Genomic DNA, 18,097 nt, shown 5'->3' with positions numbered 1-18,097 from the left:
GGCTGACGTGTAAGGGTTAGGAGGGCTGACGTGTAAGGGCTAGGAGGGCTGACGTGTAAGGGTTAGGAGGGCTGACGTGTAAGGGCTTGGAGGGCTGACGTGTAAGGCTGAGGAAGCCGATGTACTGAGAGACAAAAAACTGTTGGAGGACTACGCCCAGGATATAGAACAACGCCTCACCTCGTCTCCTGGTAGACCCGGGCTCCAGCCGCTGGTACAGGTGGATCAGGCGGCGCCACAAGTCCCGTCGCAACATGAGGGATTGCATCGTGTGTTCCTTTGACAGCGTCGACATCGCCAACTGCACCGCCGTCAACCACGTGAAGTGGTTAACGTGGTAAGTGTTGGTGATCCTGTCCAATACTTTGCATATTTCGGTGAATGACGTACACTTATCCGCCAACTCCTTCACGTAATCTTCTGCTTCTTGTACAATGTCTGCCTCCGGGCGTGTTTCTCCACAGCCCGGGCAGGACCACGGAGCTCCAGGACCCTCATAAGGTTCCAGGAACCCCTCGCAGCAGTTGTGGCACCGCGGGTTGGAGAAATATGTGCCCAGCTCGGTCGGGTCTTTACACCGTACACAAGCACACTTAAAGTAGTAGATGCTGTGTAGGTCAGCTTGGCGACGCCAGACGGGGTCAGTAGGAGGCAGGTAACTGAAGAGTATTGGTTCCCCCTTCTTGATAGGTACAGCCGTACGCACGAACAGTGTCCGGTCGATATCTGAGCGAAGAGTCACGTTTGGTAAACACGAATGGTTCATCAGATACAGAGTCGGGTAAAGGCCACGGAGACTCTCCCCCTGAGCGCCATAAGTGTTGATAGCGTTAGTGATGATGGCACCGTGTACCTGGCGCGCTGTGTCCACGTCACAGTCAACATCAAGAACCTCAGTGAAGTACTTGATAGCTGCGACGTGGTGAGGTTCCTCGTCCTTTTCACGAAGCTCTGCGTGGCTGTCCATGCCCTTGATCAGCTCCCAGCCTGCCGGGTTTGACGAGCGAAGGAGTAAACATCGCAGCATCAGGATGATGTCATAACGGGGGGTCCTGATCAAACTAGTAGGAGGACCGATTTTCCTGGTGTCGGTGGCCAGGGCGCTGCACTCAGCCTGGTGGAGGGCGGTGCCGGCACAGGAGAGGGAGCAGAGTGGCCAAGTGCAGCTGGGGCAGCGGGGGTGGTCGTCGGTGGTGATGAAGGAGTGGCACCCCAGACACACGGGGAATGACTCCGCCTGGGGGCCAAGTATCAGTGGTTTCTCCCGCATCACCAGTTGACCTTCCTTCAGGTCACGTGTCGCCACCAAGTACCTGGTGACCAGAATGTATACTTCACTAGTATGACAACACTGACAGGGTCAAAAATGGTAACTCGAATTTTCATATTTTAAGAGAATAAATAGATTTAGTTTAACCCACCACTACCCACTTTAACTTACTGACCCACCATAACCCACCTACCTGCCAGACTGTGGGTCCTTAGCTTGAGCGACTGGCCAACACTCGTCCTTGTGCTTAGGCCAGTGTTGCCGCTGGTGCTCCCTGCTGCAGTAGTGTACGTTGCTGCAACCTCCGCACCGCAGGCTGGCCTCGGCCCCGCATTGACCGCACGTCCTGCTTCCCGCCATCACTTGCCTGCGGATACATATGCAGTTATAGGTGTTTTGTTATAAGACAACACCCACGACCCACCATCATCATACAGTCAAGATACTTGGGGAGGCCGAGCTCTCTATGTTTACTATACATTAACTCCTTCACCAAAGAATTGTTAGAATGTCTAATGATCATACATTATTCACTTTTCATTTACAAGGTCCTTATTCTTGTTTTATGTTTATATGTGACACCTGGACGCTGATTGGTGGTAAATTTAGTCACCTGAGAGCTTTTACTAACCTAACCAACTGGCTGGATTGTAATTTCCGTATCCCACGTAAATAATACAGTTGAGACATCCAAGTGGTTATAATACACACTTATAGGCACAACAGGTACACGAGATGGGTGGTACAGGGATGGTGATGGTGTTGACTGTTGAAAAGATTTTGATTCTTTGTTCATTTGTGAAGTTGATGAAGGAGAAGAGTTGAATGTCTCTATATACCACAACCTGAACACCGATGACACAACCATGAAAACGTGAAATTTAACAACTCATAAACAGAAACCTGAAATAAGAGGTGATCACACTTACCGGTGATGGGGTGGAACTCCTACAACGATAAATGCCGGTAAGACACTTAAGCCTACATCACACACTGCCCCATCACACACCGGCCACACATCACACACCTGCAGGCCCTACATCACACACCTGCAGAGCCCTACATCACACACCTGCAGAGCCCTACATCACACACCTAGGTCCTACATCACACACCTGCAGCCCCACATCACACACCTGCCCCACACATCACTGCCTGCGAGCCCTACATCACACACACTTGCAGCCCATCACTACACCTGCAGGCCCTACATCACACACCAGGCCCTACATCACCACACCTGCGAGCCCTGCCCTACATCACACACCCAGGCCCTACATCACACACCCATGGCCCTACATCACACACCTGTGGCCCTACATCACACACCCATGGCCACTACATCACACACCTCTGAGCCCTACATCACACACCTCATGGGCCCTACATCACACACCTGCAGGCCTTACATCACACACCCAGGCCTTACATCACACTGGCCTTACATCACACACCTACAGGCCCACCATCACACACCTACGAGTCTTACATCACACACCTACATCACACACCCCAGGCTACATCACACACCTGCAGCCTTACATCACACACCTGCAGCCCTACATCACACACCTGCAGGCCTTACATCACACACCTGCAGGCCCTACATCTACACCTACACCCGAGCCTTACATCACACACCTGCAGAGCCTTACATCACACACCTACGAGCCTTACATCACACCCTACAGCCCTACATCACACACCTGCAGGCCCTACATCACACACCTGCGAGCCCTACATCACACCTGCGAGCCCTACATCACACACCTTGAGCCTACATCACACACCTGCAGGCCCTACATCACACACCTGCAGCCTACATCCCCACACCTGAGTCCTACATCACACACCTACGAGCCCTACATCACACACAGCCCATCCTACATCACACACCTGCAGGCCTTACATCCACACACCTACGAGCCTACATCACACAACTACAGCCCTACATCACACACCTGTGAGCCCTACATCACACACCTGCGAGCCTACATACCCACACACACCTGAGCCTACATCACACACCTGGTGAGCACCTACATCACACACCTACAGGCAGCCCTACATCACACACCTGCGAGCCCTACATCACACACCTGCGAGCCCTACATCACACACCTGCGAGCCCTACATCACACACCTGCGAGCCCTACATCACACACCTGCGAGCCCTACATCACACACCTGCGAGCCCTACATCACACACCTGCGAGCCCATCACACACCTGCGAGCCCTACATCACACACCTACGAGCCCTACATCACACACCTGCGAGCCCTACATCACACACCTACGAGCCCTACATCACACACCTGCGAGCCCTACATCACACACCTGCGAGCCCTACATCACACCAGCATGACTGTTGAATCTCCTCGTGATAGACGATACAGACGATGAAATAAAGATAAATGAAATACAATACCAAGTGTCATCCAATGTTTGGCCTTCTCCTGTTTATCCTCTACAGTTCCTTGTCATTAACTTGGTTGTGAGTCGTCCTGTGGGTAGATGTGAGCCGACGGTACCAAGTGTACAGAGACAAGCAACTACAAAAAGTTAAACCTATCATTCCTCGCTCTTTACCTAGACACGTGTGAGTTGGTGACTGTTAGCAGCACTGAAGAAACCACATAAATTTTTACATTAGAAATACAAATGCAGAAATTGAGTGGAAAAATAAGAGAAGAAAGATGATGAGGTAAGTAGCTTGAGAGAGCAAACTGTCTTGTGATCATATAACCCACATGATGAGACCGATGCGACTATCATTCACTCAGACAGACAGTGTTAACTTCTGAACGCTGAATAAGGTCCTGGTTGAGCCACACTTAGGAATATACACGTGCAGTATGAACGACAGTCACGCCCCTGAGTGTGTTTAGAGAAATGCAACGAAGCTGATAACCGTATTTAGGATCCTGAGTTATGAAAACCAACTGAGAGCTAAATATTCCATGAGTGGTGTAGTGGAGACAATTATGGAGACGCCGATTGCAACACAGAACACCTCACGCTTGTTGAACCAGTCCAAACCAGAAGTCACTTTTAGTTATGTAGCACACGTCCACAACGCCCTCTGAGGCTGGACAACATATCAACGTGTACTGTGACGCCCTGGGTCGTTACATAGCTGGGAATATTTGCATTAGTAAGCCACTAGAGTCTAGACCATCTGATTAAGTCTCAATTGTTGTCCTGCAAGTGGGTGAAGCTCCAGACCCGACACCTTCGTCCAAGCTTAAGAGGCAACATTCAGGATCCCCGAGGTGGTAGTTTAGAACATATTACTGGTGAAGATCGCGTCTCTGCTCTCATTCCCACAGTTCCTTATCACACACACTACCAAGACGCTTACAATACTCTCACTTATAATGACAAATAAAGGACGAATATCTGAGGTTTACACCGTGCTTAAGGCTGGTCTGTGTTTACTTACCGGCACGAGTCTCGGTATGCCTTTATAGTAGTATTTCCTGGCCGTAGTACTGAGGTCCTTAAGGTGTAGTGGTGTACCCTGGATACAACGACACGACCTGGGTGTATTAACAAGCACTGGTATAATGAAGGAGGGTGAGGGAGACTATACTGTAAGCTGTTCACTCTGTCAGCCTCACGCCGCGGCACCACCAAAAATATAACCCGGGAAAGTTGCCACACGCCGCCACCTATCACTAAAATAACAAACTTGATTTTATTCTGATAATTATACCTGATACACCTTATATCTGATACGCCTTATACCTGACAACAATATTAATTAAAACATATATGATTTTTAACCTCCCTTTTATCTGGCTTTCTCTGTCTCTCTTCTTTATCTCTTCTCTCTCTATCTCACCCTCCTCCCCTCCCATACCAGCCCTGAGAACACGTGTGCCGGGTGCCAGTGTTATCAAGACTGCCGGAATCATCTAGAAATTTCTATTATTAAATGTTTTGACTTTGGTTGCACCCTGTTGATGACACGAGGAGTTATCTTACCTAACTGGTGAATGACACGGACAATTCTACTTTATTTATATCTCATTATAACAAGAAATTTAGTGATTCTATTCTCAAACACAGGAAGTATTAAGACCCCCGAAAAAGAAAAACGTTTGTAGAAAGAGAAAATGGAATCCCACTCTCACATCGGCAAACAAGAATTTATAGCTAGACTGCGATAAATTTCCTTTTTTAATAATTATTCTTCCATGAACGATTATTATAGGTGAGGGGGGGAGGGGGTGGCGTGAGGCCATGGGGGAGGGGGGCGTGAGGCCATGGGGGGGGAGGGCGGGGGGCGTGAGGCCATGGGGGAGGTGGGAGGGGGGCGTGAGGGGGGAGGGCGTGAGCCATGGGGAGGGGAGGGGGGCGTGAGGGGGCCCATGGGGAGGTGAGGCCATGGGGGAGGCGTGAGGCCATGGGGAGGGGGCGTGAGGCCATGGCCATGGGATATTTGTGAGGCCATTTAAAAAATATATATTTTTTTTCTCTCTAACAGTAGTAATTTTCTCTCATGGTCTATCTATCAGCTCCTGCCTTCCATCATGCCGGACAAACACATTACACCATTATAGGTTATCTACTTTCACCTCCAGTCCCATTTTTCAATTCCAGAGTTGGGCGAGATGGTCTTTTCACTGTATTGCATAACATAATAGGCAGTCGGTAGGTACCAAACAGGGAGGTACTACCGCCTGGGAAGATATTGGAAGCATAATGTGTTGTCTAATGGTGGACCCTGCTGCCATATGTGACCAAGTCCCAGGTTGATGATCTGACTTTCTGCCTCATTTACACACAGTTGCTGGGTCTCAATTGTTTCTCTTACTATTGACAACACAACATACATACTGTATATTGTTTCTCACTGTGTTTTGTTTTTCATTTTTGTATTTTGTTATTATTATTATTAATTATTATTATTAATTATTTATTATTAATTATTTATTATTATTATTATTATTATTATTATTATTATTATTATTATTATTATTATTATAATAATAATAATAATAATCCCCCAAGGCCCCGGTGTGGATCAGTGACCTGTGCCCGGGTGGGCTAATCCCCCATAAAAAAAAATATAAATAAATAAACTACCTGTTTATTTTGATAACTTTTACTATATATTAATAATTGATTATAATGTGTGTACTCGTGATAACTTTGGGCGTTGAGATATAATAGCTAGCGACCCGGTCGGTCAGTGACGAAGAGGATAAAGTAAAGTATTTGAAAGGAAATTCTGAACAGGTTTTTAATGAATGTCATAAGGTAACTAACTCAACAGGTGTCTTCATTGATTCAGGTTGTATGATTCAGGTTTTGAAGAGGAATAGAAGTAACGAAACTTTAATGTTGTCTTCAGGCTTACAGGTGGAGTATAGTTCACCTGAGGAAATAACTGTAAACTACTCTTGAGGTTGTCGTAAGACACCATAGAAAACTAATATGACTCATAAATGTGTATCAAAGAAAACGTAAACTTGGTTAATGAGGGGATAACTTCAGTAGATTGTGAAATTATATCAAACACTTGTAGAAGAGCTAAATTTTTCTCTTTCTTAATAACGCTACGTCATAAACTATTCTGTATTAGTATTGGAAAAAATAAACAATTGAGGAATACTAAACCATAAATTGCTCGGCGCTACTCGTACGCCATCAACACCCTGATTCAACTTGTGAGGGATCGTGTCCGTCCTCGAGGTGCAACTTCGGGAGCGAGTTATGATAACTGTAATTCCCTCATCTGTATCTGGTTATCCTTCGGCTCGATCACAGGGAGGACTGAAGTAGGCGGTGGGACCATCCCAAGGTCATGGATCACTTTTGCGACTGCCTCCATTGCCATAAGGTACCATTTGATCTCGGTGGACCTCGGAGGCTCTAATCTGAGTATACATATCGCCTCCTGTAGGTGGTTTAGTGCCTGTTGCAGCTGTAGTTTGAAGAAGTATTCCGTAAGGACCTCATCTTGGTTCTCAGCCCTGGCCACTTCTGCTTCGGCGACGCCCAGCTGGTACAGCGTCACCCCTGTAACATACATGGTGTGAGCTATGTAACCACACCCAGGCATAGTACAAGCCCAGTTGGTGGCTAGAACTAGGGACAGATCCTGACTAAGACTAGAACTATGGGTAGGTCCTGACTAAGGCTAGAACTAGGGGTAGGTCCTGACTAAGGCTAGAACTAGGGGTGGGTCCTGACTAAGGCTAGAACTAGGGGTAGGTCCTGACTAAGGCTAGAACTAGGGGTGGGTCCTGACTAAGGCTAGAACTAGGGGTAGGTCCTGACTAAGGCTAGAACTAGGGGTGGGTCCTGACTAAGGCTAGAACTAGGGGTAGGTCCTGACTAAGATTAGAGTTTGGGATGGGTCCTGAGTAAGACTGGGGATGTCATATGCTAACTTATATGATTCAAACCTAAAACATTTGTAGAGGCAGGTCATTGACTCAAACTCCAGGATATTCTAATCTTGTCTCTCATCAACACACCGGCAGAGTCACCTTAGACCAGCCTTACGATTCATAACATAAGTAACTGATCAAAGTCTGAAACGTTAATGACAAGATATGATGTCGTTTACGATGGACTCACGCAGCTCCAATATCATCTAAAGTCACACCACGCAAACAGTAGTACGTGTAAGGACTTGCTTGCGGTCACACACGGGTAGATAATACTGAACTCACAGATTCTCAAAGGTTCGTAACACATTCTCTCCCTTTAAAGAGCTCTCAGTGAACGCATCAGGTTACGCTTGGCTGACAGTCGTGTTTGTTTCATAATTTAAGTGAATCATTATGTGTTATCAGGTTTCCGCTTAAGAGTAAAAATCTTAACCTTACCTTTGAAAATACGAGTTCAGGTATCTCGTTGACCCCTCGCCAATATTATGACATAATTACTGTGTGTTTTAATAGAGTAATTATGGTCGTTATTGACTTAGAAAATATCTTAATATGAGTAAGAGCTTTGTGGTCTATTTACCGCCAAAAGTTACCGTGATTATTGGTTTATTTATGTTAATATATCTAATGAATACAGTTATATATATTTATGTATACATATATATACAGGGTATATGTAACTTAATTTATATATAAATCTATATATATGCTTATATATGTATATATACTGTAGTCATGGATAGAGAGAGTGAGATCAAGAGAGACAGACGAACAGACAGGTGTACAGGTCGACAGAATGACGGACATGATCAAGATAAATTACATTAGTAAGAAGACTCCTGCATGTCCCCTGTGGTCTGCACGGGTAATAACCATCTCGACCTTTTATAACACTATTACAGTAATACTTACGGCACCTTCGTCAGCTCTCCGTCAGCAGCTGTCACGCTTCTCGGAGCTGTAAGAGACGCGTGGAAGACCTTGTTAGGGACCCTGAAGATTATACTGGAGGAAGGAGGGTAGCCAGCTAGGGTGTGAGAGGGTATCTACAGAATCTGGAATGTGGGAGGGTAGCCAGCTAGGGTGTGAGAGGGTATCTACAGAATCTGGAATGTGGGAGGGTAGCCAGCTGGGGTGTGAGAGGGTATCTACAGAATCTGGAATGTGGGAGGGTAGCCAGCTGGGGTGTGAGAGGGTATCTACAGAATCTGGAATGTGGGAGGGTAGCCAGCTGGGGTGTGAGAGGTATCTACAGAATCTGGAATGTGGGAGGGCAGCCAGCTGGGGTGTGAATCTACAGAATCTGAATGTGGGAGGTAGCCAGCTGGGTGTGAAATCTGGAATGGGAGGGTAGCCAGCTAGGGTGTGAGAGGGTCTGAATCTGAATGTGGGAGGGTAGCCAGCTGGGGTGTGAGAGGTTCAGAATCTGGAATGTGGGAGGGTAGCCAGCTGGGGTGTGAAAGGGCATCTACAGAATCTGGAATGTGGGAGGGTAGCCAGCTAGGGTGTGAGAGGGTATCTACAGAATCTGGAATGTGGGAGGGTAGCCAGCCAGAAGTCTGGGGGGGGTGAGGGTGTGAGCTACAGAATCTGGAATGTGGGAGAGGTAGCCACTAAGGGTGTGAGAATATCACAGAATCTGGAATGTGGGAGGTAGCCAGCTAGGGTGTGAGAGGGTATCTACAGAATCTGGAATGTGGGAGGGTAGCCAGCTGGGGTGTGCAGGGCATCTACAGAATCTGGAATGTGGGAGGTAGCCAGCTAGCCAGCTGGGTGTGTGAATCTGGAGTGGGAGGGAATATCTACAGAATCTGGAATGTGGGAGGAATGTGGAGCCAGCTGGGGTGTGAGAATGTGGGAGGAGTAGCCAGCTAGGTGTGAGAGGGTATCTAGAATCTGGAATGTGGGAGGGTAGCCAGCTGGTGTGAAAGGGTATCTACAGAATCTGGGGTGTGGGGTGTGAGAGGGTATCTACAGAATCTGGAATGTGGGAGGGTAGCCAGCTGGGGTGTGAGAGGGTATCTACAGAATCTGGAATGTGGGAGGGTAGCCAGCTGGGGTGTGAGAGGGTATCTACAGAATCTGGAATGTGGGAGGGTAGCCAGCTGGGGTGTGAGAGGGTATCTACAGAATCTGGAATGTGGGAGGGTAGCGACGTATGGGGAGACACATATGAAGGAGAGAGAGAGCCAAGCTGTAAAGAATATTAAACTTTGAATGGTAATTCTTAATGTTTTATGACAATGATTTACTATCATTTTACTGAGACAAGATATGACGGTCATTTGACAGCCCTTGTAAGCCGCGTCAGAGGATAAAGATCTCCAGGGGGATGGAGGGGGACGAGTGACCTTATTAACACGTAACCTTTGACGCCAGCCCCAGGGTTGTGATGCTTGCAGTGTTTTGTGTACAAGGGTGTGTGAATAAGCCAGTGTAGTGAGTATGAGGGCGAGGTGTAGGGGACAGGGTAAGTAGTGGGACCAGTGTGTGGACAGCACCTCGTCGTTTGGTTAGTCCTGGCTCCAGCGTGTCGTAAATGTGCAAGAGTTTCCTCCATAGGTTCCGTTTGAGGATGAGGCCCGCCCTGGAGGTATTCTTCTGCAGCGTCCTGATGGCCACATGCGCCGCCAGGACCCACACGTGGTGCTGAGAGTGGAAAGCTTCTTCCACTTTGTCTAGGATACTCTTGACAGCGTATGGGGTGGCATGGAGGAAGGTGTCATCACTCTCAAAGCGGCCGAGCCACTGTTCCACCTCCTGACGAATGTCAAGTTCCGGCTTTCTCTCCCCACACACGGGACACTCCCACTTCATCTCCCCCAGCCACGTCGTCGCCTCCAGGTACTGCTGCATACACTTCTCGCACCTGGGGGAGGAGTAGTGAAGACCAAGCTCTGTGGGATCGCTGCAGCGAACACAGTCACAGGTGAAGAAGTGGACCTCACTGGTGTAGGCTCGTCTCTCCCACAGAGGCTGCGTCGTGCCCGTGTAGGTGTTAAAGAGCTGGTCGCCACGCTGCATATCTGCTGCTGCCAGCACAGACATTGTTCCCTCACAGTCACAATTCATGGTGACGGTGGGGCGGCAGGAGTGGTTCATGCGGGCCAGCTGTGGATAGACGCCACGGAGGCTCACTCCTGAAGAACTCCGCCACTCAAAGCAGTTAGTGATGATGGCGCCGCGGGCATGATTGATCTCCTCCACACTGTAATCTACTTTGAGTATTTCTTTGATGTATCGAACTGTAGCCATGTGGTGCTGGTCCTTGTTCTGCAGGCGTCGCTGAGCGTGGCTGGCCATGTCCAGGAGGCGGCCCCACGCTGGGGGGTCTTTGCGCCGTAGGAGGAGACAACGGAGCACAAGAATAATATCATACCGGGGTGTGCTGCCGGCGGCTATTGGCTGGCCCACCCTCTTGGTGTCGACGGCCAGTATGGGGCACTCTGCCTGGTGGAGGCTGCTGGTGACGCAGTCGGAGGAACATAACGGCCACCAGCACGAGGGACAGCGGGGAAACTCTGTGCCGGGGATCAGTTCATGACACCCGAGGCAGACGAGGGGGGAGGTGGCGCGGGGACCCACAGCTATGGGCGATTCTTTCAGCAGCAGCTCACCAGCCTGCACATCCCGCGAGGTCGCCAGGAACCTGCAGGAAAACGAAGAAAAGTGAAAATTGAGGCAAAACATCTTGAGAGGCTTGCAACGATGACTCGTACACGCAAACCCAGCATGAGCAACCAACAGTTCCTCGTACACCTCCCCACCCTGCAGTGACACGCTTATGGAGACTACGCCAGACAAAAGTCCGCCCTCATTTTACCTCCAGTAACGCCCGTTAATGGCACAAACTCTCCCTCACCAACACACCTGCCAGCCGCTGGGTCGGTCTGCTCGATGACGGGGTGACAGCAGCGTCTGTGATCCTCCCAGTGGTGGCGGAGGTGTTCGCTACTGCAGTAGTGACTCCCGTAGCAGACACTGCAGGACACTGTTGCCTCACCCCCACACACCTCACACGCCTTCTTCAGTACCATATTGTGGGAGAGGGAGAAAGAGTGTTCCCAACCTAGAAGTAATGGAAAGAAAGTTTATGTCGTGATTGTCTTAGCGTCGTAACATTTTCACCATAACAGTAAGCCAATAATAACACTTAAAGAACAATAATGGTGATGCCTGTGTCCATACAACCAGAAATGTCAGAAGTAGGAGCCCAGTGGACCTTACACCCGTAAAGCCACACTGCCTGTTACCGAGTTAATCCTCTCATAAGTGAACCAAGATGACCTCAGGTGTCGTAGAAACCCCTCCTCAACGGTCTGTTTTTCCTGATATCAAAGCAAATGACAGACAGCGAACCTCCACCCAGTGTTTTTGACTAAGTCTACGGGTAAAAACTAATCACCTTGACCTGTGATCCATTTAGTATGTGGCCTCTTAACAGCCAGTCTTGGTGGTAATAGCTTCTCTATCACCACCTGGACCTCGACAGCCACAACCAATCAAGACCTCCTCCCATACGTCCTGGTTCAACATACATAACCAGTGACTCTTCAAATCAGCTTCCTCGTGTACTTGTCTTACGGAACATCTGAAGATTAGGCACCCCAGATTATTTTAACTGGGATGATTAAACACCTTAATCCAATCTGGGGAGTTAGGTTAGGTTAGAGTTAGGGTGGTCAATGTTAAGGTGATATAAGTTAGGTTAGGTTAGGTTAGGTTAGGTTAGAGTTAGGGTGGTCAATGTTAAGGTGATATAAGCTAGGTTAGGTTAGGTTAGGTTAGGTTAGGTTAGGTTAGGTTAGGTTAGAGTTAGGGTGGTCAATGTTACGGTGATATAAGCTAGGTTAGGTTAGGTTAGGTTAGGTTAGGTTAGGCTAGGCTAGAGTTAGGTTAGGTTAGAGTTAGGGTGGTCAATCTTAAGGTGATATAAGCTAGGGTGCCTAATCTGCATATGAGTTGTGAGACGTAAACTATTTATTTAAGGAAGTTGTGGGCGAGAATGTGCTTGCTTCACCCCGTGCTTGACAACAGTGCCCCTCCTCCACACACCTGTTGTTGTCATATTTAATCCCGTTTTCTGTGGTTCTTACGCTCGGGTTTTTTTTTTCTGTAGTTATGGTCTCGTTTTCTGATAAGAGAACACGCCAAACTATAACAAAATCGGTGAACTTTCCTTACCATTTTGTTCATCATATTTTTCCTATGAAAACCATGTGTGTTCTCAGAATTTTGCTGCGCGAGGGGGCTAGTTTATTGGGCACCCCCTTACATCTTGTGCAAGGTGAAGCGCAAAAGCGTTTACAGCGCCCATCTGGGAAGCATGCGTAGTTCATGCTTGCCTTCATGACTCATGCATTAAGGGCGTAAAAGCCTGAAGGGTCATGGGTTTTGTCAGCAAGTTACATGAAGTGACAGAATGATGAGTGTGTGGGGGGAAATTCCTGGTACAATTCATCTGTTTATAACAAAGCGTGGCAGGTCCCTAGCGCCAGGCCTGTCTCTAGGAGGAGGGATATCTGGTCAGGGAGGAAAGAAGTGTTGGTAACAGCTGGGGAACTCATCTCGCTAAATTAGGGGAAATATCGACCCTACGAACCTTTTGAGATTCCAAACCCACAATGATGATATTTCTATAATATTTCCCTTATCTTGTATTCTCAGCCTCACTTCTTCACTTCCTTCCCTCACACTGCCCCCTCACACTGCCCCTTTACCCCTCACACTTTCCCCTACACCCTCCACACTGCCCCTCCACTCCCTCACACTGCCCCTTTACCCCTCACACTTCCCCTACACCCTCCACACTGCCCTCCACCCCTCACACTGCCCCTTTACCCCTCACACTGCCCCTCACCCCCACTTCCCTCCCACACTGCCCCTCCACTCCCTCACACTGCCCCTTTACCCCCACACACTGCCCCTTACCCCTCCCTGCCTCCCTCCACTGCCCCTTTACCTCACACCTGCCCCTTTACCCCTTACACTTTCCCCTCCACACTGCCCCTCACCTCCACACTGCCCTCCACCCCCACACTGCCCCTACACCCTCCACTGCCCTCCACTCCCTCACACTGCCCCTACACCTCCACACTGCCCCCTCCACCCCTCACACACTGCCCCTACACCCCCCCACCGCCCCCCTTCACCCTCCACACTGCCCCTCCCCACTCCCCTCACACTGCCCCTACACCCCTCCACACTGCCCCTTCCTCCACACTGCCCCCTCCACTCCCCTCACACTGCCCCTCACCCTCCACACTGCCCCTTCCCTTCCACACTGCCCCCCTCCCTCACCTGCCTACACCTCCACCGCCCACCCTCCACTCACCCCCTGCCCCTGCCCCCTCCACTCCCTCACACTGCCCCTCACCTCCACACTGCCCCTTCACCCTCACCTTCACCCCTGCCCCTCCACCCTCAAACTGCCCCTCACCTCCACACTGCCCCTCCACCTCACCTGCCCCTACACCTCCACACCTGCCCCTTCACCCTCCACACTACCCCTTCACCCTCCACACTGCCCCTCCACTCCCTCATACTGCCCCCTTCACCCTCCACACTGCCCCTCCACTCCCTCACACTGTCCCTTTACCCCCGGACATCGTATAATTATATAGGCCAGTCTTAATAACTATAATCCATCAACTCCTCTAACACAGGGAAAGAATAGGGAAAGTATAAACACTGAGGGAAAATATGAAAAAGAAAAATTATGAAAAACACGGAAATATGAATCAGTTTCAGCGCCTGAGAACTTGGCACGCTCGGGGTTGTACTCACTTCCCATATGTTAAAAAAAGTGAAAATATATATACAATAATCTCTTTACTCTTACCTTAATCTCCCAAGAATGATGGAGGTGCCAGGCAATGTGTGTTGAACCTACAGACAGCTGGTGTAGTAGTTAATTAACGTAGGGAGATGTAAATAGAGGAGAGAGGTTATAAGACGTGACCCACAACGTTCGCTTGCCTGAGACTGACTGACCATCGCGTTCCCCTTCACCCCTTCATATATATAACGCTTTTAGGCTACCATGAATCTATTTAATATCCTTTAGGCATGAAAGATGGAAATGGTTATTCTCTATTTCTTTAGTCTAGAAGGGAAACTTAAGCTTTAGCGGATACAAATGTTGGTTTTAGGAAGGTTGAAGTCGAGGATGTGAGAGCAGGAAGGGGCGTTTAGTTGTTTTGACGTGAGTGATGGTAGTGGTGGCCTGAGCGGGGCGTGACAGCTGTTGGTCCGGGAGGTTTTGATGCTTTACCTCCTCCTCTCTCTCTCTCTCTCTCTCTCTCTCTCTCTCGTTTCGGCCTTGCGTAAACACAACCGATTTGGTCTTGCCTACACAGCAGAGTACACACCAGAGGACTCTTTATACAGTACACTAGAGACCTTGAGTACACAGCCACTACACCTTATGACTTGTGCACCACCCGGCTTGTATAGAATTACAATGCAACGCGTGTTCGATCTCCTACTGTTATTCATCACGTGTACTCATAACATCTCCAAGACAGAACTTGATCTCTTTGTACCCACATCCTCACCCACTCGGCCTTTAGTAAAGTAGGCCAGTGTACAGAAGAGGTTGAAGGCTAGGGACGCTACTAATTATATTCAGGGAGTGTGGCGCGCTAGTCTATGATACTCAGAGCTAGTGATGCCACTGCATAGACTCAAACCTAATAACTACACTACTTCTACTCAGTTTTGGTTAAAAGACTTGAACTACCGTATTTAATTAAAAAATATATATATTTTCCTAATACTGATGATTTTTCTTCATAGTTTTTCTACGTTTTATTTGTCACCATCAGTACGATATCTTTAACCGGTCAACGTTGGCTGTTCTCAGTGCTGGCGGGCGTGTGATGTGTTAGGGAGAGCAGATGAGCTATAACACAACTCATAAAACCGTTGTATTGGCAGACAAATTTTTATAAACAATTCTTTCGTGTTGCAAATAAAACATAGTTTCTTTCCTTCAAATAATTATATATTTCTAGTAATGTAATTCTATGACGTCGCAGAATTTTAAGTTGATGTTTAGGTTTCCAATAAAATTTCAATGTTTAAAAGACCAGATTCATGATGACACGAAACAAAAGTTACATATTTCGGTAAGATAAGGATTGTGTATTTTTTTTTCTATTCTTAAATATTACTCATTGTCAACTTATAGGAAAATAATTATAAAAAATTTATATTATTCTTTAATTTCAGTGTTGAATCCATATAGGAACATAATGGTGTACAAATTATATAGAAGTCACCCAAAAATATTAAAGTTAGTCGAAAATCACCATTGCTTTACTTCCATATTAACATACAGGAATATAGCGATATAAAACATATATACTGCTCTTTTTATATCAGTGTTCAAAATCATACAGCATTATAACAGAAGAAAATACACTCTTAATTCCTGTTTCCTTTACACCCCGTTTTCTTTGAGTCACTGTTACTATCGTCTTAATTATATAGCAAAAATGAGTCATTGTTTTGCGTAGTTGTGTAGTGAGTGACCTTGATGCTTGTATACGGAAATAGGTTTAAGTTAGTGGGGCGAGCATTAGCAACTGGCCCCGAAGGTGATCCTGCCAAGTGTGATAAATGTATGTGTTAGTTATGAACATTTGTGGACAGTGTTGGTTTGGCTCTCTCTCTCTCTCTCTCTCTCTCTCTCTCTCTCTCTCTCTCTCTACCTCTTCAATTTATTATTCTTTTTATTTATTTTTTATTTTTCTTCATTTTTCCCTCTTTTTTCTTTACCTTTTCGTTTTTCTTTAATATTATTTGTTTTTTCAATTTTCTCGTTTTATTTTGCGTTTGTCTATTTCTGGATCGTCAGTTCCTTCAGGTTGTGGTGCCGGAAGTGACGTCATTCACATCACATCAATGAATAGTATTATGTCTTCCCCCTAATGTACTACGTCATTCAGTCCCGGCGTCACGTTATGAAATATTTTGGCACTTTTATTCGATAACTTGGCACTCTCTATCTCGTAGCTTGGCACCTTCTGTAGTGTCTTGGTACTTTGTGGAGTTCATGTGGCACTTTCTGAAGTTTTGTGGCGTGTGTTTAAACCTAACCTAACCTAACCTAACCTAAACTAACGTAAACTAACGTAACCTAAACTAACGTAACGTAACCCTAACGTAACCTAACCTCACCTAATCTTCTATGAATATACATTAAAGTGAGAGAGAGAGAGAGAGAGAGAGAGAGAGAGAGAGAGAGAGAGAGAGAGGTAAGATACGAAGAGAAATGAACAATAAATCAGGGTTAAAAAAGGTAATGTTTTTGTATGACATTAAAATATCTTTTATGGCCTTGGCTCTGTGAGTGTTTGTGTTCTCACTCTTGATGTGTAGAGGTGAGAGAGAGAGAGAGAGAGAGAGAGAGAGAGAGAGAGAGAGAGAGAGAGAGAGAGAGAGAGAGAGAGAAACATAGATCTCTCTCTCTCTCTCTCTCTCTCTCTCTCTCTCTCTCTCTCTCTCTCTCTCAGCAAAAATCAACACTGAACATGTTAAGTCGTGTGTTATGTATATTAACCAGTTGTTGGTCTCTGCCAAGGGGTCGTACTCTCACCAAGGTTTGACCAAGAGGGTGTTCATCTAACCTATCTGTCCCTCCCTCCCTCCCTCCCCCTTTCACCTCCCCCTCCCCTTCACCTCCTCCCTCCCTCCCCCTCCCTCCCCCTTCACCCTCCCCTCCTTTCTTCACCTCCCTCCCTCCCCTTCTCACCCTCCCTCCCCCTTCACCTTCCTTCCCCTTCTCACCCTCCTCCCTCCCCTTCTCACCCTCCCTCCCCTTCCCCTCCCCCTTCACACCCCTCCCTCCCCTTCACCCTCCCTCCCCCTCCCTCCCTCCCTCCCTCCACCCCCTGGCAGTGTTATAAAGTATGGAGAGTGGAGAACGTTGTGGGTTGTCTACTCCCGGTGTCTGAGAGGTTCCACATTCTGGTTATTTGTGCCTCGTCCCTCGCCGCCAACCTCCTCGCTCACATACCTCAGTTTCCTCTGTCCTAGCTCCGTCATCTCAGCTCTTGGATGCCTGAGTTTCCCGTCCTAGCTCCGTCCCTCTCAGCTCTCTTGGATGCCTGAGTTTCCCTGTCCTAGCTCCGTCCCTCTCAGCTCTCTTGATGCCCGAGTTTCCCCTGTCCCAGTCTCGTCCCTCCTCAGCCTCTTGATGCCTCAGTTTCCTCTGTCCTAGCTCCGTCATCTCAGCTCTCTTGGATGCCTGAGTTTCCCCTGTCCTAGCTCCGTCCTCTCAGCTCTCTTGGATGCCTGAGTTTCCCCTGTCCTAGCTCCGTCCTCTCAGCTCTCTTGGATGCCTGAGTTTCCCCTGTCCTAGCTCCGTCCTCTCAGCTCTCTTGGATGCCTGAGTTTCCCCTTGCCTAGCTCCCTATT

General features: G+C 47.8%; 3 protein-coding genes across 5 annotated transcripts in view; 1 reads left to right on the top strand and 2 right to left on the bottom strand.

The window, feature by feature from the left end:
* The window catches only part of LOC121865897 (SET domain-containing protein SmydA-8-like), a 6,044-nt gene extending 1,041 nt beyond the window's left edge, over nucleotides 1-5,003 (bottom strand). Inside the window, exons 1-3 of the mRNA XM_042365457.1 lie at nucleotides 4,714-5,003; nucleotides 1,464-1,637; nucleotides 181-1,313 (exon numbers count right to left, since the gene is read on the bottom strand). Of these exons, the coding sequence (XP_042221391.1) occupies nucleotides 181-1,313; nucleotides 1,464-1,630 (1,300 nt within the window). The 5' untranslated portion in view covers nucleotides 1,631-1,637; nucleotides 4,714-5,003. The remainder of the gene's footprint in view (nucleotides 1-180; nucleotides 1,314-1,463; nucleotides 1,638-4,713) is intronic.
* Nucleotides 1-18,097, top strand: part of LOC121865898 (organic solute transporter subunit alpha-like) — a 78,041-nt gene that overhangs the window by 24,176 nt on the left and 35,768 nt on the right. The gene's annotated exons all lie outside the window — the stretch shown is intronic.
* On the bottom strand, nucleotides 6,506-14,898 carry LOC121865895 (SET domain-containing protein SmydA-8-like). Of its 2 annotated transcripts, XM_042365452.1 has the most exons (5): nucleotides 14,517-14,898; nucleotides 11,546-11,744; nucleotides 10,177-11,324; nucleotides 8,588-8,633; nucleotides 7,106-7,298 (listed from the first exon to the last, which is right to left on the bottom strand). In XM_042365452.1, exons 2-5 carry the CDS (start codon nucleotides 11,710-11,712, stop codon nucleotides 7,247-7,249), a joined length of 1,413 nt encoding a protein of 470 aa, XP_042221386.1. In that variant the 5' UTR covers nucleotides 11,713-11,744; nucleotides 14,517-14,898; the 3' UTR covers nucleotides 7,106-7,246. The 2 variants fall into 2 exon arrangements, with proteins under 2 accessions (XP_042221385.1, XP_042221386.1); XM_042365451.1 differs by lacking the exon at nucleotides 8,588-8,633 and having other exon boundaries at nucleotides 6,506-7,298; nucleotides 14,517-14,894.

The sequence above is a fragment of the Homarus americanus genome, unplaced genomic scaffold, assembly GCF_018991925.1.
Source record: "Homarus americanus isolate GMGI-L3 unplaced genomic scaffold, GMGI_Hamer_2.0 scaffold50745, whole genome shotgun sequence".
Classification (NCBI taxonomy): domain Eukaryota; kingdom Metazoa; phylum Arthropoda; class Malacostraca; order Decapoda; family Nephropidae; genus Homarus; species Homarus americanus.
This window is presented reverse-complemented; position numbering and strand designations above follow the sequence as displayed.